Genomic DNA, 25566 nt, shown 5'->3' on the forward strand with positions numbered 1-25566 from the left:
TCCGTGATGTTGGAGCAGCGGCCCAACACTCCGGAGCTCCAAGCGGCGATCCCAGGTAAGGCCTCGCCCGCTCCGCGATGTTTCCAGCGCCTCGCCGCCGCTGCTGAAGCTCTGGTCTGGTCCCAGCAGGAAAGGCCGTGCCAATCCAGCTGGTAGGCCGCGAGGGGGGGTGGGGGGCGAGGACGCGACTCGGATAATAGCCGCATCCTCGCCAGGAAGCGACTGAAGGATGGTTTCCCCCTTACCCTACCCGCTTCCCCCCACATAAAATACCAAAAAAAAACAAAAAAACAAAAAAAAACACACTCTAAACATACCAAAATTAAAAAAGACAGCCAGACCGTTGGCGGAGGCAGCTAGCAACAGCGCCACCGGATGTCCAGAATAAAGTGGCTGAGCAAACGGTAGAGCTGCGCGGAAAGACTACAACCCAATCATGTCCCAGTGTTGGGGCCAATATCAGGAAGGTGGTCTTGTTAGGATATTGATCAACCTGCAGCTTTGAAACCACACAGAAGGCACTGAACACATGGGTTTGTCTCAAGTGACGACGGATGAGGTCTGATCTGAGACAACAACCGCTCCCTCAATGTCAGCAGGACACAGGAGATAGTGATCGCTTTCAGGACGTGAAGCGGTCCACATACCCCAGTGTACGTTGACACCACCGATGTACAGTTGGTTGAGAGCTTCAAGTTCCTGAGAGGAAATATCACCAGCAACTTGTCCCGGACCACCCATCTCGAAGCAATAGCAAAGAAAGTACACCAGTCCTTCTCTACATCGGCGAGACCAAGCGTAGGCTTGGCGATTGCTTTGCCCAAAACCTCCGCTCAGTTCGCAATAACCAGCCTGATCTCCCGGTGGCTCAGCACTTCAACTCCCCCTCCCATTCCGAATCTGACCTTTCTGTCCTGGGCCTCCTCCATGGCCAGAGTGAGACCCACCGCAAATTGGAGGAGCAGCACCTCATATTTCGCTTGGGCAGTTTGCACCCCAGCGGTATGAACATTGACTTCTCCAATTTCAGGTAGTCCTTGCTTTCTCCCTCCTTCCCCTCCCCTTCCCAGCTCTCCCACAGCCGACTGTCTCTGCCTCTTCATTTATTTTTCCCGCCCCCCCCCCCCCCCATCCGACATCAATCTGAAGAAGGGTCTCAACCCGAAACGTCGCCTATTCCTTCTCTCCATAGATGCTGCCTCACCCGCTGAGTTTCTCCAGCATTTTTGTCTACCTTTGATTTTTCCAGCTTCTGCAGTTCCTTCTTAAACACCAATGCTTCTATGTCATTACAAGGCTTAGGAAGTTTGGCATGGCCCCAACAACTCTCACCAACTTCTATTGATGCGCCGTAGAAAGCATTTTATCGGGATGCATCACAGCACAGTTTGGGAACAGCTCCATCCAAACCGCAAGAAATTGCAGAGAATTGTGGACGCAGCCCAGACCGTCACACAAATCAACCTCCCTTCTATTGACCCCACCAACAGCATAATCAAGGACTAGTCCCACCCTGGCCACTCCCACTTCTCCCCTCTCCTTTCAGGCAAGAGGTGCAGAAGAGTGAAAACGCACACCTCCAGATTCAGGGACAGTTTCTTCCCAGCTGTTATGAGGCAACTTAACCATCCTACCAACAACTAGGGAGCGGCCCTGACCTACCATCTACCTCGTTGGAGACCCTCAGACTATCTTTATGCCCCTGTCCCACTTAGGAAACCTGAACGGAAACCTCTGTAGACTTTGCGCCCCACCCAAGGTTTCCGTGCGGTTCCCGGAGGTTTTTGTCAGTCTCCCTACCTGCTTCCACTACCTGCAACCTCCGGGAACCACACGGAAACCACATGGAAACCTTGGGTGGGGCGCAAAGTCTCCAGAGGTTTCCGTTCAGGTTTCCTAAGTGGGACAGGGGCATTTCTTGACTTTATTTTGCACTAAATGTTATTCCCTGTATCCAGTGTCTGTACACTGTGGACGGCTTGATTGGAATCATGTGTAGTCTTTTCCCTGACTCAATAGCACGCAACATAAAAGCTTTTCACTATACCCCAGTACACGTGACAATAAACTAAACTCAACTGTTTGCAGATAGCCGATCACTTTTCTTTACCTTGTGAACTTTAACAACGCATGATCGACAGATAAAAGACCTTTCACACAGTTCTGAAATACTCGACAACTTTGGATGACAATGTGGAAACCAGACTTCTCTATGGTGTCAGAGGAGAGGTAAACGTGAGATTGCAAACACATGGAAGACGCTGCTTTAATACATGGGAAAAGGGATCTGGGCCAAACAGAGGCAAATGGGACCAGCTCAGATGGGGCATCTTGGTCCGCGAGGTTAGGTTGGGCCCAAGGACCTGGTTCATGCTGAATGACTCTATCAAACCAGCTGTTAATTCGGACACAACAAGCTCACACAGTCAGCAATGTGATACCGACTTTATGGGCGGTGCAGAGGTAGAGTTGCTGCCTTAAGGGCCTGTCCCACTTTCAAGACTTAATTCAAAACCTCTGCAATCTACGAACTCCTACGGCCTTCCACGACTATGTTCACAAACTCCTACCAACTCCTACGAGTATGTCTATGAATTCCCATGACTATTTCAATGCCCTCCTTACGAGTAAAAAGTTGCAATTTCTTTCATCCCGACCATTTTTTTACTCGTGGACATTTTTTATTCGGCTGGAAAAAAATGTCCCGACTTACCTGATGCCACGAGTACCTACAGCTGGCATAACCAGCCGCTACGATATATCTACGAACTCCTACGGACTCGTTACGAACATTCTGCGAGTTTGAATCAAGGGGAATTCATGAATTATCTCGTGAAAGTGGGACAGGCCCTTTACAGCTGCGCCAGAGATCCGGGTTCGATCCCGACTACCGGCACTGTCTGTACGGAGTTTGTCGTTCTTCCCGTGACCTGCGTGGGTTTTCTCCGAGATCTTCAGTTTCCTCCCACACTCCAGACGTGCATGTATGTAGGGTAATTGGCTTGGTATAAATGTAAAATTGTCCCTAGCGTCCGCAACGGGGTAGAGGTGAATCGGTCAGTGCCAATTTTCTTGGCCCCGCTCTGGGAGTAGAAGTGGGGGTGGATCCGGACCACAACGGCCGTGAGCCCCAGGCCGAGCTCAGCGATCGTTTGCCTGCTTCTGCTGCTGTTGGAGGTGAGACGTTGCGTCACGCCCGGGTCTTGGACCTGTCACACTTTGGCCGTCAGTTACACGACAGGCCGGCGGCGCTCAAAGATTTCGTTCGCTACAAAAATTTCAGAGCCCCGCGCGATGTCGCACACAACACTATACCCCTCCGCGTTTCTCAGTGGGACCGGCCCCGCGCGGGCATACGATGCCCGTGCGCCTCAACGCGACCATGAGGTCGCGTAATTTGCATGACAAGGACATGTAAGTGGGACAGGCCCTTTAGCTTATGGAAGGAGCGTTCAGAAACCTGATAACAGAGGGAAAGAAGCTGTTCCTGAGTCTGGTGGTATGCGCTTTCAAGCTTCTGTACCTCCTGCTTTACGGGGCCGTGGAGAAGGTGGAATGACGTCTTTGATTATGCTGGCAGTGTGAACTGTGTATGGGATCAATGGTGGGGAGTTCTTGGGATATCAGAGTCCTGTGTTACAGAGCTGTTCGGTATGAACCATGACAATGGCCCTATCTCCAGATCCTCTTCACAAATCCACACTCTGTGAAGAGGTGGGCAACTGTCTCCTCCCCACAGTGGGACCTTACGAATATAAAGCCCCTCTGGGTCTATAGCCACTGCCAATGCCTCAGTCTGAAGAAGGGTCTCGACCCGAAACGTCACCCATTCCTTCTCTCCAGAGATGCTGCCTGTCCCGCTGAGTTAATAGACAATAGGTGCAGGAGTAGGCCATTCGGCCCTTCGAGCCAGCACCGCCATACAATGTGATCATGGCTGATCATCCCCAATCAGTACCCCTTTCCTGCCTTCTCCCCATATCCCCTGACTCCGCTATTTTTAAGAGCCCTATCAAGCTCTCTCTTGAAAACATCCAGAGAACCTGCCTCCACCACCCTCTGAGGCAGAGAATTCCACAGACTCACCACTCTCTGTGAGAAAAAGTGTTTCCTCGTCTCTGTTCTAAATGGCTTACCCCTTATTCTTAAACTGTGGCCCCAGTATTTCGTTACTCCAGCATTTTGTGTCTTGCCTCCGTTAAATATAGCATTTCAGATTCATCCCTGCAACAAATCACATGAATTCATTTCCAAATATCTTTAAATTATTTCAATGGAAATTGGTCCTGCAATGTGACTTAAAATCCCCATCACCATCATTAATTAAATAAGACAAATGAGCCCCATTAGGAGCCGACTCTGGTCTTTAAATTTACAAACATGGTCTAAAAGCATAGTGCTGTCAAATGCAATGTATAAAGATGCATTTAATATTTTGTGGGCTTTATATAGCTCCGCCAATCTAACCCCGTCCACCACCCATTTTTTTAATGGGAACATGTTCATTTGCCAGACTGAAGTATAATTTATCGGTCTCCATTCCCCAACTCCCAGTGTGATTTTATTAAACGAAGGCTTTCCTGAAAAACTTTTCTGGCATTCCAGCTGCGTGAACATGAATTTATCTGTCTGTATTTCTGGCCAGCAGTTCTTCTGCCATTTAGCCCACTATATTAACACATTACAAATATACTCTAGACTGTATAAACAGTGAGGAACAGCTATCGCAAATCGCTTCCAACATGTGGACTGGATTCCGTAGCCATGGAACACACAATACACAATACACAATACAATTTATTTGTCACTTGAACCTCATAGAGGATCAAATGAAATGTTGTTTCTGCAGTCATACACACATGAAAAAAAAGACCCAAGACACAACACAATTTACACAGACATCCATCACAGCGCATCTCCTCCTTGCTGTGATGGAAGGCAAAAAAACTTATCTCAGAGGGTGGTGAATCTGTACTGAGCAGGGACAAGACATTCGGCCCACAATGTCCGTGCAAGATAAACTCATCACCTCGGCCTGCACAGGATCCATACCCTTCCATATCCATGTGCCTACCTTAAAGCCTCTTTAAATGGAGACAGATACAATAGTGGCTTTTAGATGTGGAAATTCCTGATTTCACTAGCTATAGGAGTAGAATTAGGCCATTCGGCCCATCGAATCTACTCTGCCATTCAATCATGGCTGATCTCTGCCTCCCAAACCCATTTTCCTGCCTTCTCCCCATAACCCTTCACACCCGTTCTAATCAAGAATTTGTGCATCTCTGCCTTAAAACTATCCACTGACTTGTCCTCCACAGCCTTCTGTGGCAATGAGTTCCACAGATTCACCACCCTCTGACTAAAGAAGTTCCTCCTCACCTCCTTTCTAAACAAGCACCCTTTAATTCTGAGGCTACGACCTCTGGTCCTAGGCTCTCCCACTGGTGGAAACATCCTCTCCACATCCACTCTGTCTATGCCTTTCACTATTCTGTATGTTTCAATGAGGTCCCCTCTCAACCTTCTAAACTCCAGCGAGTACAGGCCCAGTGCTGACAAACGCTCATCATATGCTAACCCACTCATTCCTGGAATCATTCTTGTGAATTTATGGAATTCCCTGCCACAGAGGGCAGAATTCCCTGCCACAGAGGGCAGGTTTCACCAGGGTGGAGTCAAGGGATATGTGGAGAAGGCAGGCACGGGTTATTGATAGGGGACGATCAGCCATGATCACAATGAATGGCGGTGCTGGCTCGAAGGACCGAATGGCCTCCTCATGCACCTATTTTCTAAACCTCCTCTGGACAAGGATCTAGTGCAGGCACATGAGATCAGTTTAACTTGGCATCATATTCAGCACAGACATTGTGGGCCGAAGGGCCTGTTTCTGTGCTGTACTGTTCTATGTTTAAATGCCTCCACCACCTCCCCTGACATAGCATTCCAAGCACCCGCCACCCTCTGTGTAAAAAACCTGCCCACACATCTTTAGTTTAGTTTAGTTTATTGTCATGTGAAAAGCTTTTGTTGCGTGCTTACCAGTCAGCAGAAAGACAATACATGATTACAATCGAGCCATTTACAGTGTACAGATACATGATAAAGGGAATACCGTGGATAACATTTAATGCAAGTAAAGTCTGATCAAAGATAGTCAGAGGGTCTCCAATGAGGTAGATAGTAGCTGTGGACTGCTCTCTGACTGTTGGTGAGAGGATGGTTCAGTCGCCCTCTCACCTTAATGCTACGCCGTCTAGTATATGACATTTCCGCCCTGAGAAAAAAGTTTTGATTGTCTATGGCCCGCGTCATTTCACCAACAAATATTATACATTTTCAACTGTTAATTCAGTTATTCAATGTCAATATCAGTTTTATTCGTCACATTGCACATAAAGTGCAAGTGAAATGAATTTGCCAGCAGCGGTACAATGAAAAAGAACACACAATACACAATAAAAATTTTTAACACAAACATCCACCATTCATCACTGTGGTGGAAGGCACAAAATTTGGCCGGTCCTCCTCCATTTCCCCCCGTGGTCGGGACCTCAACCCTCTGCAGTCGCCGCTGCGGGCGTCCAGATGTTCAGACAAGGCAAAGTCCAGATAAAGTCCAGGTAAGTCCTGAATCGGTGCTTCCCCACTGGAGAACGCGGCTTCACGTTGGTGTAGGCCGCAGGCCGGCGGTTGAAGATTTAAAGTTCCCGCCGCGCCACAGCCAGAAGCACCGCAGACTGCAGTAAATGATACATTTATTGTGCCCATTCTCTATTTATACTGCTTATGTTGTAACTTCAGCTTTAAGGACAGCTTGGAGAGGATTCACTTTGTTTGTAGAGCTAATTGATTGAAGATTGACACAAAATGCTGGAGTAACTCAGCGGGTCAGGCATCATCTCTGAGGAATCGGTGACGATTCGGGTCGAGACACTTCTTCAGTCTGAGAGTCAGGGGACCTTTCCACCCAGAGAGTTGTGAATTTATGGAATTCCCTGCCACAGAGGGCAGTGGAGGCCAAGTCACTGGATGGATTTAAGAGAGAGTTAGATAGAGCTCTAGGGGCTAGTGGAATCAAGGGATATGGGGAGAAGGCAGGCACGGGTTATTGATTGGGGACGATCAGCCATGATCACAATGAATGGCGGTGCTGGCTCAAAGGGCCGAATGGCCTCCTCTTGCACCTATTTTCTATGTTTCTATAATTTGCGCTGGACAGAAAGGTCAGTGTGGGAATGGGAGTTAAAGTGTTTGGCAACTGGGAGATGGTGTTGGCCAAGGCGGCCTGTTCAGCGAATGTATTGAGTTGTCCATGTAGGTATGTTACAATACTTACCTTCAGCAGCGCTGCAGTTCTGCCACTGGCCGTGTGCGATATTTTGGCGCCTTTGAGGGGGGGGGCGGGGTTAAAACGCGGTTTTCTCCTACCTTGTCCTGGATTATATTTGGTTGGAGTGCAAGCTTTTGCTGAAGAATGGTTCCGACGGCCGTTCTGTGTATTTTTTTAAATCGCCCGACTCGTTCAGCGCTGGAGTCATTTTAAAATCAGCTTCTAAAGCCGTAAACGCCGACAACGGGGACGGATTTCACGTAGATGACAGTTAAAAGAAAGCGGTTTCTTTTTATGTATAAAAGTGTTTCTTAAGATGCCTTTAGTTAACATTTTAAGTTGCGAAACGGTAATTTAGTCCCCATCCGAACCAGCAGTATTTTCCCTGCCGATATGGGGATCTAAATCACTGCAAACCGCAACGTTCCAAATGATCGCGTTCCAGAAAAACCCACTCGCAAGTTGATTTAAATGGCCATTAATTTGCAGGTATTAAACATTGAATTCCTTCCATTTGGCCTATAAATACATGACAATGAGATTTTAAAATTATGCTATATTGTGAATTCTTGTGTGAATGTTACTTGGACACTTAGGCTATTTAAAAATGTTAATCTATTCTTAAGAAATAGATGTTTAGATCTGTAATTGAATTTTGTAATTAGCTACAATTAGGTAACTAACTAATTATATGCTTTAATTTCAAGTCATCTAAGTAAGATTGTTTCATATTTGTTTCAGAATGCTTCAATCTATAATAACTGAAAATTTATTTCAGTTCTCTTACTTTTTAAGAAAGTTATGGGCTTTAGACTGTTCTTGATCACAGCTTTTGAGTTAAGTCAATGGAAAAGCAATAGGGAACAAGATGCTAATTTCCGAGTATGAAAATGGCCATAACTTTTTTAATACTGAAGATATGAAAGTGAATTAGGTGTCAAATTAAACTTATTTTTATGCTTTATCTGATGGGATAATTGCAGACTTGATTTTTTAAATCTCAAAATTTTGTAACATTGCTAGTCCATGATCCTACTGCCGAATCCAGATCTCCGGGATTTGGATGAAACTCTCCCCAACCCACTGTACAGCGCAGCCTGCGATGCATCGTGTTTTAAATCCAAGCAAGACTTGCCTGTGCCACCGGCCTCTTTTATTATAGAGCACTTTTATTTCTTGCTGTCGAGCTAGAGGCGGAAAGGTGCATCTTATCTCCCTTCCATTGCCTAGCCTGCTTCCCCTCATCGGTTGCTTGACAGGCAAGTGGGTCCAGCTCTCTCTCCCTGTCTCCCTCTCTCTCTCACTCTCTCTGTCTCCCTCTGTCTCTCTCTATCTCTGTCTCACTCTGTCTCTCTCCCTCTCTCTGACTCCCTCTCTCTATCTGTCTCTGTCTCTGTCTATCTCTCTGTCTCTCTCTCTGTCTCCCTCTCCCTATCTCTGTCTCTCTCCCCCTCTCTCTGTCTCCCTCTCTCTATATCTGTCGCTCTCACTCTCTCTGTCTATCTCTGTCCCCCCCCCCCCCCCCTCTCTCTCTCTCCCTCTCTTCCTCTCTCATTCTCAGTCTCTCCATTCTCCCCGCAGCCGGACAGTGTGAGAGAGGGGGAAAGAGCGAGGGAGAGGGAGAAGGAGAGGGTGAGAGGGAGAGGGAGGGAGAGAGAGGGGGAAGGATAGAGAGAGGGAGGGAGAGAGAGAGAGAGAGGGAAGGAGAGAGAGAGGGAGCGAGAGAGAGAGAGGGAGCGAGAGAGAGGGAAGGGAGGAGAGAGGGAAGGAGGGAGAGAGAGGGGAGAGAGGGAAGGAGGGAGAGAGAGAGGGGGGGGGGGGGGGGGGGAGAGGGGCGCAGGGCAGCGCTGAAGCCTCGCCCAACACAAAGTGGATGTGACAGGCAAACGCAGGTGGGATCGGCCACCCGAGACCCAAACATCAGCCCAGCTGCCGCAGGAGTCGCCTCTTTAACCCTGTCCTCCCGCTGTTTGCACGCAGATCACTCCCGGCAGCGGCTCCAAGCAGTTTCTTCCGGGCGTTTACTCCAGGAAAGCGCAGAGAGGGAGGTCAACAATCCCTCTCCTCCAAGCGACAAGGTCGCTAGCAACGACCCACCAAGACTCTGAGGACAGCTGTAAGTCACTTGTTTTTTTAATTCTCCTCTCCCCCTCCCTCTCTCTCCCCACTCCCCCTCTCCCCCTCCCTCTCTCTCCCTCTCTCCCTATCCCTCTCTCCCTCTCTCCCTCTCCCCCTCTTGCCACTTGCTTTTTAATTCTCTCCCACTCCCCCCTCTCTCTCTCTCTTGTCCTTTGCTTCCTACACAGACTGAATGAATGAAGACAGGTTGAAAGCTGGATCGCTTTTACTGAAATAAAAATACCATTCACTCCCCCCCCCCCCTCCCTAATTCTGTTAATAGAAATGCTTCATTGTTATTTGCAAAGACCGTTTACCTTTCGTTTCGTAAATGAATGAATCAGACGGCGCTAATAATAATGGGATTGATAAACCTAGTCGCTTTTAACATAAATATGTAACATGTCACTGTGCAGCTATAACTGTAACTACAGCGATGGGAGAGGTTTGGGTGGGGAGGTGATTCTCTTTTACTAAATAGCCGTCGACTGGCCGGGCAATGCGTGTACAGGGGAGGAATGCGGAATATTACAGACACAGTGTTAATAATGCAGTCCCACACCAGCGCAGAAACACGGCGCAGGATAGATAGACACTGGAGTAGCTCAGCGGCTCAGGCAGCATCTCTGGGGGAAGAAAGGAATGGGTGACATTTCGGGTCGAGACACTTTTTCACACCAGCATTTGCAGTTCATTCTTGCACAGAAACACGCCCTTCGGCCCATCAAGTGCCCCCTCCCCCCCCCCCCCCCTCCTCAAAAACCCACTTGCCCGCCCTAAATCGGCATGCCTTGCCCAAACTAACCAGCCCTTAACTCTGCACAAGATCCAGTGATATCAGCTTCTATCTTCCGAGCTGCCGGTTGTATTGTGTGGATAGATTTGTCCATAAGATTGAGGCCTCATGAGGTTAAAATGTAGTTGTCAAGGGAATAGCAACGTGACAGTGCTGTTATGGTGTAAACTTTAATGTAGGATGTTCCTTCTGTCTATTTTCAAGGCTAGCGGTGGAAAAAACAGTGAATGGATGGGATTGGCAGGATTGCTGTGTGCTAGGAGATGGCATATGTTCAATGGGCTGAATTGATTCATTATGTGCTGTGACATTACTATGATTGTGCTACAGGGAGAAGGCGGGAGAATAGGGTTGAGAGGGAATGATAGATCAGCCAGGATTGAATGGCAGAGTAGATTCTGGGCCAATTGGCCTAATTCTGTTCCTATCACTTATAGATTCATAGAGTGATCCAGCGTGGAAACAGGCCCTTCGTCCCAACTCGCCCACACCGGCCAACATGTCCCATCTACACTAGTCCCACCTGCCTGCGTTTGGTCCATATCCCTCCAAACCTGTCCTATCCATGTACCTGTCTAACTGTTTCTTAAACATTGGGATAGTCCCAGCCTCAACTACCTCCTCTGGCAGCTTGTTCCATACACCCACCACCCTTTGTGTGAAAAAGTTACCACTCAGATTCCGATTAATTCTTTTCCCCTTCATCTTAAACCTATATCCTCTGGTCCTCGATTCACTGACTTGGGGCAGGAACACCAAGAGTAAGCATGTGACTTGTTTTTCACACAAGGGGTGGTGGGTGTATGGAACAAGCTGCCAGAGGAGGTAGTTGAGGCTGGGACTATCCCAACATTTAAGAAACAGTTAGACAGGTACATGGATAGGACAGGTTTGGAGGGATATGGACCAAGCGCGGGCAGGTAGGACTAGGTAGGACTAACGAAACTGGGACATGTTGGGCGGGTTGGGCAAGTTGGGCCGAAGGGCCTGATTCCACACTGTATCACTCTATGACTCTACAACACTGTAACTCTAAATGCCTGACCATTCGGAAAAATAGCTGGAGCTAAAACTGGAAAACAAATTTGTGGGATGAAGTGTTTTGATATATTGCACTCTGAACAAGAATAACTCCTCTTTGGAAAATCAGGAGTTGGTTTATTTGCTGCTAGTCCAACTCTGACGAGATGAAAGACCACCTGCCTCCCACCACCACGTGCTGGTCTGAAGTTGTATTCTCTTATTTGTTTAGTGGTAAATTCAAAGCACGTACTTCACTTTGAGGGTTTCATAGATGCCTTTGCTGTGCCAGGCAAATTATTGGAGACGAAGATTTTTTTTTTTTTAAAGCTGGAAAATGCAATTAAGAATGTGAGAGCGACAGATTGTGAGGGTGGTGAATCTGTGGAATTCTTTGCCACAGAAGGCTGTGGAGGCCAAGTCAATGGTTATTTTTAAGGTGGAGATTGACAGATTCTTGATCAGTACGAGCAGAATAAAGGGGAGGTCATTTAAGACTGAGGTGAGAAAAAACTTTTTCACCCAGAGAGTTGTGAATTTATAGAATTCCCTGCCACAGAGGGCAGTGGAGGCCAAGTCACTGGATGGATTTAAGAGAGAGTTAGATAGAGTTCTCGGGGCTAGTGGAATCAAGGGATATGGGGAGAAGGCAGGCACGGGTTATTGATTGGGGACGATCAGTCATGATCACAATGAATGGCGGTGCTGGCTAGAAGAACCGAATGGCCTCCTCGTGCACCTATTTTCTATGTTTCTATGGGTGTCAGGGGTTATGGGGAGAAGCCAGGGGAATGGGATTAGAATGGAGAGATAGATCAGCCATGATTGAATGGGCGGAGTAGACTCGATGGGCCGAATGGCCTAATTGCTCCTATCACTTATGAACTTGCCTTTTCAAAGTCGTAATTTTATTTGGGCCACCAATTTCCTCTGGCAGCTTGTTCTAGATATGGGCTGCCATCTGAGTGATCAGTTCGGGGGGAGTTGCCCCCGCCACGGGTACCATGTAAACCCGTGCTACCTGTTCCATGGTCGGATAGTCGGCGACTAAACCGATTCCCCCACCTGGTTTGCCAGGTGAGGAGGGGGCTGTGGACCCCCAGCAGGACCAAATACAAGACCTGTCAAAGGGCGGGTGAGGTCCCAGTGACCCGACGGCCATCCACACTTCAGTAGAAGTTGCGATCACTGTCGTATACAGCATTGTAAGGAATGATGATGAAGCACACACACACCAACATCCTATACTTCCAGCGGCGGAAGACCGCAGGAACTGGAGGACAGAGATGTGTGGTGCATCCGTCACCGTTCCCGTCGGAAACCAGCACCACTGCGTCGCTGATGTTGTCAACGATAATGATGATGTCTGAGTGAAAAAGTTGCCTCTGACAACCTCTCTTGAATCTTCCCTCGCACCCTAAGCCTGCACTCTCTAGTTTTAGAATCTGAGACTAATGGTGGAAAAACTGCAAGCATTCACTTTCTCTTTATCCATGCCCCTCGTGGTTTCTCACACTTCCATAAGGCCACCCCTACCCTCCAAAGAAAAGAGGAATCCAACATCTCCCTATAACTCAAGCTGGGGCCCTGTCAGAGGGGGGGGGGGGGCAATGAGTGCCATTTGGCATGGGCCTCGTGCTTCAAAGGGATCTTGATTTGGGGGTGTCTAAAATTGGGGGGCCTCTGCTTGATCTTGGTTTGGGGGGCCTCTAAAATTGAAATTGGCCTAGGCCTCAGTTCATCTAGGAGAGGGCCTGCTCAAGCTCTCAAGTCCAGATGACATCCTGGTGAATCTCCTCTGCACCCTACCCAACCTAATGATATCCTTTCTATAACTGGTTGGAATACAAGAAGGCAGAGGTGGAGAGTCTGTGGACATATTACCTCCTCCTATCTTCCTCCCCTTCCAAGTACATCCATTGATTGATTCATTGAAAGCTGCAGCATGGAAACAGGCCCTCCATTCCACCCAGCCTGCGCCAACCATGGATCACCCGTTCAGACCAGTTCTACGTTATCCCACGTTCTCATCCACGCCCTACACACCAGGGGCGATTTACAGAAGGCTGATTTAACCTACAGACCCGCACGTCTTTGCGATGTGGGTGGAAACAGGACACCCAGTGGAAACCCACGTGGCCTTTACCCAAGGAGGGATCAAGAACCAGATGACCTAGGTTTACGGTGAAGGTGGAAGGATTTAATAGGAACCTGAGTGGCAACTTAATTTTTGCAGGAAGGGTGGTAGGTAAACGGAACAAACTGCTAGCGAAGGTAGTTGAGGCACAATGTTTAAAAAAAAAACATTTGGATAGATGGGACTGGAGTCAGTCAGGGCAAGTTGGCCGGTGTGGGCACGTTGGGCCGAAGTGCCTGTTCCTATGACTCTATGGTCCCAGGGAGAACGTGCGAATTCCATATAGACAGCACCCAAGGTCAAGGTGGTCCTTGGTCTCTGCTCTATTGCTGGGGTGACACTCTGCAGGGGAATAAGGGGTAAACCATTTAGAACGGAGACGAGGAAACACATTTTCTCACAGAGAGTGGTGAGTCTGTGGAATTCTCTGCCTCTGAGGGCGGTGGAGGCAGGTTCTCTGGATGCTTTCAAGAGAGAGCTAGATAGGGCTCTTAAAAATAGCGGAGTCAGGGGATATGGGGAGAAGGCAGGAACGGGGTACTGATTGGGGATGATCAGCCATGATCACAGTGAATGGCGGTGCTGGCTCGAAGGGCCGAATGGCCTCCTCCTGCACCTATTGTCTATTGTCTACTGGCACTGTGGCGAAGTGGTAGGTTGCTGCCGCACAGCGCCAGATATCCGGGTTCAATCCTGACTATGGGTGCTGCACGTTCACCCGTTTTCTCCGGGTGCTCCGGTTTCCTCCCTCACTCCAAAGACGTGCGGGTTTGTAGGTTTAAGAAGGAACTGCAGATGCTGGAAAATCGAAGGTAGACAAAAATGCTGGAGAAACTCAGCGGGTGAGGCAGCATCTATGGAGAGAAGGAAATAGGCAACGTTTCGGGTCGAAACCCTTCTTCAGACTGGTTTGTAGGTTAATTGGCTTCAGCAAAATGATCATTATCCCTAGTGTGTGTAGGTTAGTGCTAATGTGCGGGGGTGATTGCTGGTCGGCGTGGACTCGATGGGCTGAAGGGCCCGTTTCTGCGCTGTATCTCAAAACTCTAAAATGAGAGATGCTGAAATCTCGAGCAAACAATAGGCTGGAGGTACTCAACGGGTCAAGCAGCATCTGTGGAGAGAGATGGACAGATGACATTTCAGGTCATAAGGTTCATATACCCCAACCTTGGGTGTGAAGATCCCAAAACGTCACCCATTCCCTCTCTCCAGAGATGCTGCCTGTCCCGCTGAGTTACTCCAGCATTTTGTGTCTACCTCCACCACTTCCCCTGGCAGATTATTCCACGTATCCACCACCTTCTGCTTGAGGGAAATTCCTGCCGCTCTGATCCCTTTAAATCATTTCCCTCTCATCTTAAACCCATACATACCCTCTAGTTTAAACCCCACGATGCGTGCAGCTACAGCAGGCCGTGAGGAAAGCTAATGGAATGTTGGCCTTCATAACAAGAGGATTTCAGTATAGGAGTAAAGAGGTTCTTCTGCAGTTGTATAGGGCTCTGGTGAGACCACATCTGGAGTATTGTGAACAGTTTTGGTCTCCTAATTTGAGGAAGGACATCCTTGTGATTGAGGCAGTGCAGCGTAGATTCACGAGATTGATCCCTGGGATGGCGGACTGTCATATGAGGAAAGATTGAAAAGACTAGGCTTGTATTCACTGGAGTTTAGAAGGACGAGGGGTTATCTTATAGAAACATATAAAAGGACTGGCCAAGCTAGATGCAGGAAAAATGTTCCCAATGTTGGGCGAGTCCAGAACCAGGGGCCACAGTCTTAGAATAAAGGGGAGGCCATTTAAGACTGAGGTGAGAAAAAACTTTTTCACCCAGAGAGTTGTGAATTTGTGGAATTCCCTGCCACAGAGGGCAGTGGAGGCCAAGTCACTGGATGGATTTAAGAGAGAGTTGGATAGAGCTCTAGGGGCTGGTGGAATCAAGGGATATGGGGAGAAGGCAGGCACGGGTTATTGATTGGGGACGATCAGCCATGATCACAATGAATGGCGGTGCTGGCTCGAAGGGCCGAATGGCCTCCTCCTGCACCTATTTTCTATGTTTCTATGACCCTGGAACAAAGAGCGTGACTCTCAACTCTCCTCTATGCCCCTCCCCATTTTGTCATTTTGTCTGGCCTCCTTTGCTTCAGAAGAACAGTCCCAGCCTGTGTCATCTCACTTTGCAACTCCTGCCTTCCGATCCAGGCAACATTCCTGTGATGTGTAGACACAGGAGATTGCAAACAGCAGCAGAGAAACTCCACCCACGATTGTTCCATTTCCCTCCACAGAGGCAGCCTGACCCGCTGAGTCACTCCAGCTGCATTCCTTCACTTTTAGCTCATAGCTCCTGTGACTATCTGCCACCCCCTCCCTAGTTTCATCACGTCCTTCTTGGAGACCACATCCTTGCACAATACTCCAAGTGTGACCTCTCCAAGGATTTGCACAACTGTAACATGACATCCAAACTCTTATGGGTCAGGCAGCATCACTGGAGAGAAGGAAAGGGTGATTTCTTCTTCTTCTGTCGTATGTCTTTTAGACCTGCAGCTCCGTTGAGGCGAGCCAGGCCAACATGTCATCGTCCAGGTCAGTCAGACCTCGTTCACCATTCGGTGGCCAACCGGTGTTTGGGGCAACTGGTGACCATGTGCTCCACTGTCTGTGTTGGGTCCCCACACTCGCAGGAGGCGCTCGCTGTCCACGAGGCCCCACCTCTTCATCGCTACTCCATAGCGTCCAACGCCTGTCCTCAAGCGGTTGAGGGTTGTCCACTGCTTTCGGGGCAGGTCCTGGCCAGGGACGTCCATGGGGTCATTGATGTAATGGTGTAGCCTAGATGGTTTAACTGACTTCCACTGGAAAGGGTGACATTTTCTGGACAAGACCCACCTTCACACCTCAGGTGTCACCCATTCCTTCTCTCCATAGATGCTGCATGTCCCGCTGAGTTACTCCAGCTAAATGTGTCTACGGTTTAAACCAGCATCTGCTGTTCCTTTCTGCTCATCCTGACTACATGTGTACTACATAAGGTCATGTGATAGGACTGGAATTAGGCCATTCGGCCCATCGAGTCTACTCCACCATTCAATCGTGGCTGATCTATCTCTCCCTCCCAACCCCATTCTCCTGCCTTCTCCCCATAACCACTGACCCCCATACCAAACATCTGTCTATCTGTCTTAAAAATATCCATTGACTTGGCCTCCAGTTTTCCGTGGGATAGAATTCCACAGATTCACCACCCTCTGACTAAAGAAATTCCTCCTCATCTCCTTCATAAGCCTTCACCACTCTACCCGTCTCGCCATTTTTAACAGCTAGACCTTAAAGATAGATACAGCGTGGAAACAGGCCCATCGGCTGAATGAGTCCACACTGACCAGCAATCCCTGTGGAATAGCGCTATCCTGCACCCAAGGGACAGTGTTTTCCAGGCAGCAAGTGGTGTAGAGGGGAAACCAGACCCAGGAATATGATACGTGGCCACTAATAGTAGCAACACCACTCGAGAAGGTCACACTCGAGAAGGTGAGGAAAGTACTGCCTTCAGTTTCTGAGTAGAATGCCAAGCCAGTGAGGTAATAAGGAGTGAGATTCAGGCATAGTTTGGGTAGTCAGGCAAAAGCTTTTCCCCCAAGATATCAGGGGGCATAGCTGTAAGATGAGAGGGACACATTTTAAAGGAGATGTGTGGGGCAAGTTTTTTATTAAACACAGAGGTGGTGGGTGCCTGTAACGCGCTTCCGGGGGTGATGGTGGAGGCAGATACGAAAGTGGCGTTTATGGAAGTTTAAAGGAGGCGTGCGAGGCAAATTAATATTCTTTACCGAAAGGTTGGTTGGCGAGTCCCTGAGGTGGCGGGAAAGACAGATGCGATAGTGGCATTTAAGAGACTTTTGGATCGGCACATGGATTTGCAGAGATTAGAGGGATATGGATAAGAAGGACAGAGGCCAGAGTGAGGACCACTGTAAATTGGAGGAGCAGCACCTCATATTTCGCTTGGGCAGTTTGCACCCCAGCGGTATGAACATTGACTTCTCTAATTTCAGGTAGTCCTAACTTTCTCCTCCCCTTCTCAGCTCTCCCTCAGCCCCCTGGCTCCACCTCTTCCTTTCTTCCTTCCCCCCACCCTCACATCAGTCTGAATAAGGGTTTTGGCCCAAAACGTTGCCTATTTCCTTCGCTCCATAGATGCTGCCTCACCCGCTGAGTTTCTCCAGCATTTTTGTCTACCAGAGGGAGATGGATTATGTGCAGGCAGATAAGAGTTGGTCTTGGCATTGAGTTCAGCACAGACATTGTGGGCCGAAGGGCCTGTTCCTGTGCTGTACTGTTCTATGCTCTAATATTGAAGTTGCAGCGAGCCTCGGCGAGAGCATCAATGGAGGAAGGAAGCATCTCCAGTTTGGCAAAAGAAAGCATGGGAACACTGGAGATAAGGCTTGCAAGGATGTAGTCAGATTCAGCAGGGCTCTTTACCCCAAAATCGGCAATAGACTCAAGAGATAAACGCAGAAACAGGCCCTTCTGCCCACCGAGTCCGCACAGACTAACGATCCTCACACACTGACACTATCCTACGCACTCGGGACAATTTACAATTTTACCAAAGTCAAGTAACCTACAAACTTGCACGTCTTTGGAGTGTGGGAGGAAACCGGAGCACCGGGAGAAAACCCACGCGGTCACAGGGTGAATGTACAAACTCCATACAGACAGCACCCGGGGGCAGGATCGAACCGGGGTCCCTGGCACTGTGAGGCGGCAACTCTACCACTGTGCCACTGTGCTGGTGAAGGATTCTAAGATATTAAAGTAGAGATATAACCTGTCGTTCTTGGGTGAGTCCAGAATAAGTGGACATTTTCGGAATGCCACCAACAGATCAAAAGAAGAAATTTGGGAAAACTGGTTGCCATTATTGTTGTACACCTGGGAAGGAGAGAGCCTTCAGGGAGGCAATAAAGGAATCTCCATCTTGCAACATTTTGGGGCAGCACGGTGGCACAGCGGTAGAGTTGCTGCCTCACAGCGCCAGAGACCCGGGTTCCATCCTGACTACGGATGCTGTCTGCACGGAGTTTGCACGTTCTCCCCGTGACCGTGTGGGTTTTCTCCGGATGCTCCGGTTTCCTCCCACACTCCAAAGACGTACAGGATTGTAGGATGCGCAGGAAGGGACTGCAGACGCTGGTTTAAACTGAAGATAGACATAAAAAGCTGGAGTAACTCAGCTGGTCAGACCCCATCTCTGGAGAAGCCTGAAGAAGAGTCTCGACCCAAAACGTCACCTCTTCCTTCTCTCCAGAGAAGCTGTCTGACCTGCTGAGTTACTCCAGCATTTTGTGTCCATCCAGGTTTGTAGGATAATTGGCCTCTAATTGCCCCTCGTGTTTAGGATAGAACTGGTAGACGGGACTCAGTGGGCCAAAGGGCCTGTTTCCACTGTATCTCTAAACTAAGCTAAATCTCAGTGGGCCTTGCTGAAGCTTAGCCAATGTATCGAACCTTCAGGGAAAGCGAGTGCATCGCTGGTAACTGTGCAACTTGTATCTAATCAGAACTCAAGTGTTTGTGACAATCCATAACCAGGTTCAAATCTGTGTTCTGGCCAGCTTTCCAAATGGCAATTTACCGTGTGTTTTGGCTATATTGCTCGGTTACTTCAAGTAGAACTGAGCATGTGGTGGTTGTGGCAACCAGTTTAAGAGATGTTTTTTTGAAGACTTGAGAAGCGTGTTGGGCTCAGGCAGAGAGCAGATCAGATTTGATGGGGGATGCTAGTGTTACTTGGCTTAGCTCATTCATAAAACCCACAACAGACAGGCCAAATCACATGGGATCAATGGCCAACTGGTGACGATCCCAGGGATGATTTTAACATATGAAGGCACTGGACCTGTACTAGCTGGAGTTTAGAAGGATGAGGGGGTACCTCATTGAAACGAACCGAATAGCGAAAGGCCTGGATAGAGTGGATGTGGAGAGGATGTTTCCACTAGTGGGTGAGTCTAGAGCCAGAGATCATAGCCTAAAACAAAAGAGGTACCTTTAGAAAAGAGAGTGGGAGGAATTTCTCCAGCCAGAGGGTGGTGAATCTGTGGAATTCTTTGCCACAGACAGCTGTGGAGGCCAAGTCTTTAAGGATTTTTAAGGCAGAGATAGATTCTTGGTTAGTAAGGGCATCAAAGGTTATGGGGAGAAGGCAGGAGAATGGGAAGGTTGAGAGGGAGAGATAGATCAGCCACGATTGAATTGTGGAGTAGACTTGATGGGCCGAAGGGCCTAATTCTGCCCCAAGAACTTATAAAGTTGTGAACTTATGATTTTATTTAATGAATGAGATGAAAGCCTAGCAACAGAGGAAATAACACAGAGAGTCTTATTTCTGAATCATGTTCTGAATCACACTCTGATTGTGATGTTAATATTATCCCCAATAATTAATGAGCATATTTATCTGTTTCGTGCTGTCATTGCGGTTCTGCTGTGACTGGACATCATTTGTACAACAGGAGTGTCCATATTACAGCAGTAATTAGTTGAACAGAAAATGCTTGCGTATCGGTTTATATTGTCATGCGTATAGAAATATATAGAAAATCATTGTGTGTTTTCAAGCTTCTGCATCTTCTGCCTGGAGAGAGAGGGGAGAAACACACACAGAGAGAATATAGTCGGTTCAGGGTTGCATTAAAAAAAAGATACAGAGTGCTGGAGTAACTCAGCAGGTCAGGTTACATCTCTGGAGAAGATGGATAGGTGACATTTCGGGTTGGGACCGTTCTTAAGACTTGGTGACGTCTTGGACTGGGACCCTGCTTCAGATTCTTCCTTCAATCTGAAGAAAGGTCCCGACCCGAAAAGTCAGCCTATCCATGTTCTCCAGAGATGCTGCCTGACCCGCCGAGTTACTCCAGCACTTTTTGCCTTTCCTTCTGCAGTTCCTAGTGTCTACATTCATCCGTCACCTGGCCTGTTACCGTTACAGTTCCCTCAATGGGCCTGATGCACTGAGTTACCCCAGCACTTTGTGTCTTTTTTTTGGTAAACCATCATCTGCAGTTCCTGATAGAAACAAGGTTCATCAAGGTAAACTGGTCTATTAAGGAAAGATACAAGAGTCTGAAGAAGGGTCCCGACCCGAAAGGTCTCAATAGACAATAGGTGCAGGAGAAGGCCATTTGGCCCTTCGAGCCAGCACCGCCATACAATGTGATCATGGCTGATCATCCCCATATCAGTTCCTGCCTTCTCTCCATATCCCCTGACTCTGCTATTTTTAAGAGCCCTATCTAGCTCTCTCTTGAAAGCATCCAGCGAACCTGCCTCCACCGCCCTCTGAGGCAGAGAATTCCAGACTCACCACTCTCTGTGAGAAAAAGTGTTTCCTCGTCTCCGTTCTAAATGGCTTACTCCTTATTCTTAAACTGTGGCCCCTGGTTCTGGACTCCCCCAACATCGGGAACATGTTTCCTGCCTTTAGCGTGTCCAAGCCCTTAACAATCTTATATGTTTCAATAAGATCTCCTCTCATCCTTCTAAACTCCAGAGTATACAAGCCCAGCTGCTCCATTCTCTCAGCATATGACAGTCCCGCCATCCCGGGAATTAACCTTGTAAACCTACGCTGCACTCCCTCAATAGCAAGAATGTCCTTCCTCAAATTGGGGGACCAAAACTGCACACAATACTCCAGGTGTGGTCTCACTAGGGCTCTGTACAAGTGCAGAAGGACCTCTTTGCTCCTATATTCGATTCCTCTTGTTATAAAGGCCAACATGCCATTTGCTTTCTTCACTGCCTGCTGTACCTGCATGCTTACTTTCATGTCCACATTCTCCAGAGATGCTGGCTGGCTCGCTGAGTTATTCCAGCACTTTGTGTCTTTTTATTATCAGCCAGGGATGAGTTTTGGTCGTGATTTCTGTCTCGCTTGCCATTGCCATTGACGATGACCTTGTGCTTTTCTTTCAGGTAGCAGAGAGTGCTCTGGGCTGTGCTTCCAGCTCCAGTGGTGTTGTGTGGAGAGACGGGGGTGGAGATTGTGCCCGTGTGTCACCGTTTCCTGCCGATGTGGTGAGTCGCTGACACCTCGGCCTACTCGCAGGCTGCCAGTCCCGACCAAGCAGGGAGCGAGCATTTGAAAGCCAAGCCGGGGCAGTAAGGGAGCAAGGGAGTAGATGGTTCAACAAGTACACAGTGAAATTCTTTTTGCATATATCACACACGCTGGCGCCGCCATTATTGAAAGTCCAGAGTTCGGTGGGCCCGCGTGCTCGATGTACAAGGGGGATCTCCCCATGGGGTGAGACAGGTCAGGAGGTCCAATGGAGGTTCCCAAAAACGTTACTGTTGATGAGAGGCATAGATGGGGTAGGCAGTCAGTGCCTTTTCCCCAGGGTGGGAATCTCTAAGACTAGAGGGCGTAGCTTTATGGTGAGAGGGGCAAAGTTTAATGGAGATTTGCAGGGCAGTGGGCGGTGGGTGACTGGAACGCACTGCAAGGGATGGTAGTGCCAGGAAGGCAGATATGACAGTGGCATTTTATTATTTCATAAGTCATAGGAGCAAAGTTAGGCCATTCGACCCATTGAGTTTCCTCCCACATTCCAAAGGCGTACAGGTTTGTAGGTTATTTGGCTTGGTATAATTGTAAATTGTCCCTAGTGTGTGTAGGATAGTGTTAGTGTGCTGGTTGGAGTGGACTCGGTGGGCCGAAGGGCCTGTTTCCGCGCCATATCTCTACCCAGAAATGTCTGAGAATGGGCTCAACTGGGGAGATCTGGAAAGAACTGCCAACAACCGAGTGAGACGGAGGACATTTGTCGATGTCCTAGATGCTCCCTAGAGGAGCAAAGGGTTTAAGATTAGATTTGATTAGATTCAATTTTATTGTCATTGCACTTTTCAGTGCAATGGAATGGTTTAGCCTGCAGTCATAACATGGAATAAATAACAAAACAAACACTCAACACAGTTTAAAGTCCCAAAGAAGAAGATCTCTACCCGAAAGAGGAAGTGGGAGTTGAAAATGGGGGGCTAGCATGGGTGCAATGGGCCGAATGGCTGGGCTATGTCGTTCTTCCTGAATGACGGGGTGGCCATCGTCTCTGTGGCAACGCATTATAAGCAAGGTTAGCAAGCTCCTGAGGCAAAGCATTAAAAAATGCTCCACCCCCTAAATATAAAATGAATGTTAAGGTGAGGCGGTGTCGGATCACACCTGGAGGCTTGGTTGCCGACAACTCACACAAGATCACTTTGTGTTTTGTTGCAGAGGCCAGGGAAAGACGTCGCCTCCTCCAAGAGCCTGTCCTGTGCCTTTACTCGCCCGGCGACCATTGGAAGCCCTTTGCCTGAAGTCCAGCACTTCACGAGTGGATGATGTGGTCTCTCCCCCACTTGAAAACAAGGATCATTTGGTGGGGATAAGAGAGAGAGTGAGTGAGACGGGACTTTGATCCGTGTTTTGCTGGGGAGGTTTATAACCCGTGGAAGGCAGCAAGCAGTTGGATGTTTTATTTCTGACCCGTTCCCGTGCCTGACTGACCATGCCGGCCAAGACGCCCATCTACCTGAAGGCGAGCAGCAACAGCAGCAGCAAGTGGGGCAAGAAGTTCAGGCTGAGGGATATCCTGTCCCCCGACATGATCAGCCCGCCGCTGGGAGACTTCCGACACACCATCCACATCGGCAGGGGAGGCGAGCACGACGTGTTTGGGGACATCTCCTTCCTCCAGGGCAAGTACGACCTGCTGCCCGGGAACCAGGGCAAACCCAGGGCCATCCACAGCGAGTTCTCCCGGGCCAACAGCACGCCCAACCCGACCTTCCCCGACGCCCCGTCGCCCGTGTTGAAGAACGCCATCTCGCTGCCCAGCGTCGGGGGATCGCAGGCTCTCAACCTGCCCCTGCTCAGCTCCTTCGCCTTCGTGTCCCAGTCCAGGAGAGACACCCCGGCCCCTCCCAAACCGCCCAGGCTGCAGACAGACGGCGAGCAAGAGCCGGGCGAGAGGTGGGACAACGGGGTCTCCATCACTGAGGGGCGAGGCGAGCCCATGGTCCCGCACAACAGTAGCAAACGGAGCCACGGCCACTCCTGTCAAACCGTGGACTGTAGACCCGCGGGAGGAGATCCCTATCCTGATCCCTATCCTGGGCCACACGGGGTGAGCAGAAGCGCCAAGCCTCCAGAGGACTCCCTCATCAACCTCACCGCTTCCTTCCTTTCACTTCAGTTGGATTTGGGGCCTTCCATTCTGGAGGATGTCCTGGACGTCATGGACAGAAAGCCCCAGCTGGAGGTCAAATAACACGACAGAATGGGCTACAGGGAGGTTGGATCTCTCTCACGCTACACCAAGAGCTCCCCCCTTTGAGCACCGTTGGTCTGCAGACTGAAATCTGTCCCCCCCCCCCCCACGGGAAGGTTTTGTGAATCACCCATCTGCATCTTTCTTCACACTCCTGAGGGCCATCAAGGACCAAGATGGTGCCCGAGGCATCTTCCACAACCAACAAGGGAGGGATGGCCGACGTGCAATTGCTCCATGGTGGAGCAGTCAATCCATCTTCAGGCAACGTAGCCAGATCTAAATGAACAGCATCAATGGCTGCTTTGTTTCTTTGGTACCAGAGCGACATTTTTGTGTGCAATTAAACGTGGGTGACTTGACATTTGGTCAACATCAGCCTTCCCCTCCTCAGCTGGTGACAATCCGACAATGATGAATTTTCTTCGTGGCTGCAGTGGAAGTTTGTGAGAATGGTCTGTTTTCGGTTATCTATTGCTTCGGTACTTCTCCAAGCATTTATTATTTTTTATTTGTAAACCATACTGCTTAAATGTGCATTTTGCTTGAAACGAGTGCAGCATCTGATGCAATAAAGAGTTATGAGTATGAGATAGCAAGTGGAGATGATGTATCACAAGAGTCACTTTCTTGGGCAATTGGGAGTGGCTTAGGTTGGGCATCTTGGATAGCATGGACGAGTTGGGTCGAAGGGCCCCTGTCAGTGCTGCGTGACTCTTAAGACTGGCCCTTGACTCTATTCTCTGCCACAGATTGTGAATGTTCCTATTAATTGGGTCAATATGACTGGTTCTTTAGACCATGAGACATAGGAGCAGAATTAGGCCCAATGAGTCTGAAGAAGGATCTCGACCCAAAACGTCACCCATTCCTTCTCTTCAGAAATGCTGCCTGTCCCGCTGAGTTACTCCAGCATTTTGTGTCTATCATCGATTCTTTCCTACACACACACACACACTTGGATGATTGACGTTCCCTCTCAACCCCATTCTCCTGCCTTTTCAGTGTAACCTTTCATGCCCTTACAAAGAAATAAATCAAGAATGAAATCAATTAATCAATAACTGATCAATCTCCGCTTTAGAAATACCCAATGACGGCATCCACAGATTCACTACCCTCTGACAAATAAATTCCTACTCATCTCCATTCTAAAGGTACTCATCTCCATTCTAAAGGTACTTCCTTTTCATTCTGAGGCTGTGCCCTCTGGTCCTAGACTCGCCCATTACTGGAAACATTCTCTCCACATCCACCCTGTCCAAGCTTTTCACTATTCTGTACATTTCAAATAGGTCTCCCCCTCATCCTTCCAAACTCCAGCGAGTACAGGCCCAATGCCATCAAACGCTCATCATATGTTAACCCATTCATTCCCAGGATCATTCTTGTAAACCTCCTCTGGACCCTCTCCAACGCCAGCACATCCTTCCTCAGATATGGGGCCCAGAATTGCTCGCAGTACTTCCATCGTGGTCTCGCCAATGTCTTTAGCCCCAGCCAACTGTTATAAACCACAGCTTTATGCTTGCTCTCAACGCTGTGCTAATGAGCACAGGAAGAGAGCAGCTCCCTCATCTCCCCTGAGTCTGCATTGGTACTCAATTAGATAGTGGTTGATCACTATCTAAACTCCACTTACCTGCCTTTGATCTACGTACGGGGCAACAGCTGCGGAGTTGTTCCCATCACAGCGCCAGAGACCCAAATTCGATCCTGACTACGGGTACTGTCTGTACAGAGTTTGTACCTTCTTCCCGTCACCTGCGTGCGTTTTCCCCCGAGTGCTCCGGTTTCCTCCCACGCTCTGAAGACGTACAGGTTTGT

At 48.8% G+C, this 25566-nt stretch overlaps 1 protein-coding gene and 1 long non-coding RNA gene across 4 annotated transcripts; one reads left to right on the forward strand and one right to left on the reverse strand.

Moving 5' to 3' along the window:
- Positions 1-762: 762 nt before the first annotated feature.
- LOC116972949 lies at positions 763-14927 on the reverse strand. The gene is made up of 3 exons (XR_004411960.1): positions 14803-14927; positions 11274-11280; positions 763-773 (listed from the first exon to the last, which is right to left on the reverse strand). It is a non-coding gene; the product is annotated as an uncharacterized LOC116972949 (long non-coding RNA).
- Positions 8417-24343, forward strand: LOC116972948 (cdc42 effector protein 3-like). Of its 3 annotated transcripts, none has more exons than XM_033020549.1 (4): positions 8417-8537; positions 9317-9452; positions 21401-21502; positions 22704-24343. In XM_033020549.1, the coding sequence occupies exon 4, from the start codon at positions 22978-22980 to the stop codon at positions 23737-23739; it is 762 nt and encodes a 253-aa protein (XP_032876440.1). In that variant the 5' UTR covers positions 8417-8537; positions 9317-9452; positions 21401-21502; positions 22704-22977; the 3' UTR covers positions 23740-24343. The 3 variants fall into 3 exon arrangements, with proteins under 3 accessions (XP_032876440.1, XP_032876438.1, XP_032876439.1); XM_033020548.1 differs by lacking the exon at positions 8417-8537 and adding an exon at positions 9151-9228; XM_033020547.1 differs by lacking the exon at positions 8417-8537 and having other exon boundaries at positions 9142-9452.
- Positions 24344-25566: the final 1223 nt, after the last annotated feature.

The sequence above is a fragment of the Amblyraja radiata genome, chromosome 5 (assembly GCF_010909765.2).
Source record: "Amblyraja radiata isolate CabotCenter1 chromosome 5, sAmbRad1.1.pri, whole genome shotgun sequence".
In the NCBI taxonomy this organism is placed as follows: Eukaryota; Metazoa; Chordata; class Chondrichthyes; order Rajiformes; family Rajidae; genus Amblyraja; species Amblyraja radiata.

Coding starts and splice junctions, on each gene's coding strand:
- LOC116972948 (XM_033020549.1), top strand. CDS start 22,978: ATGCCGGCCAAGACGCCCATCTACCTGAAGGCGAGCAGCAACAGCAGC.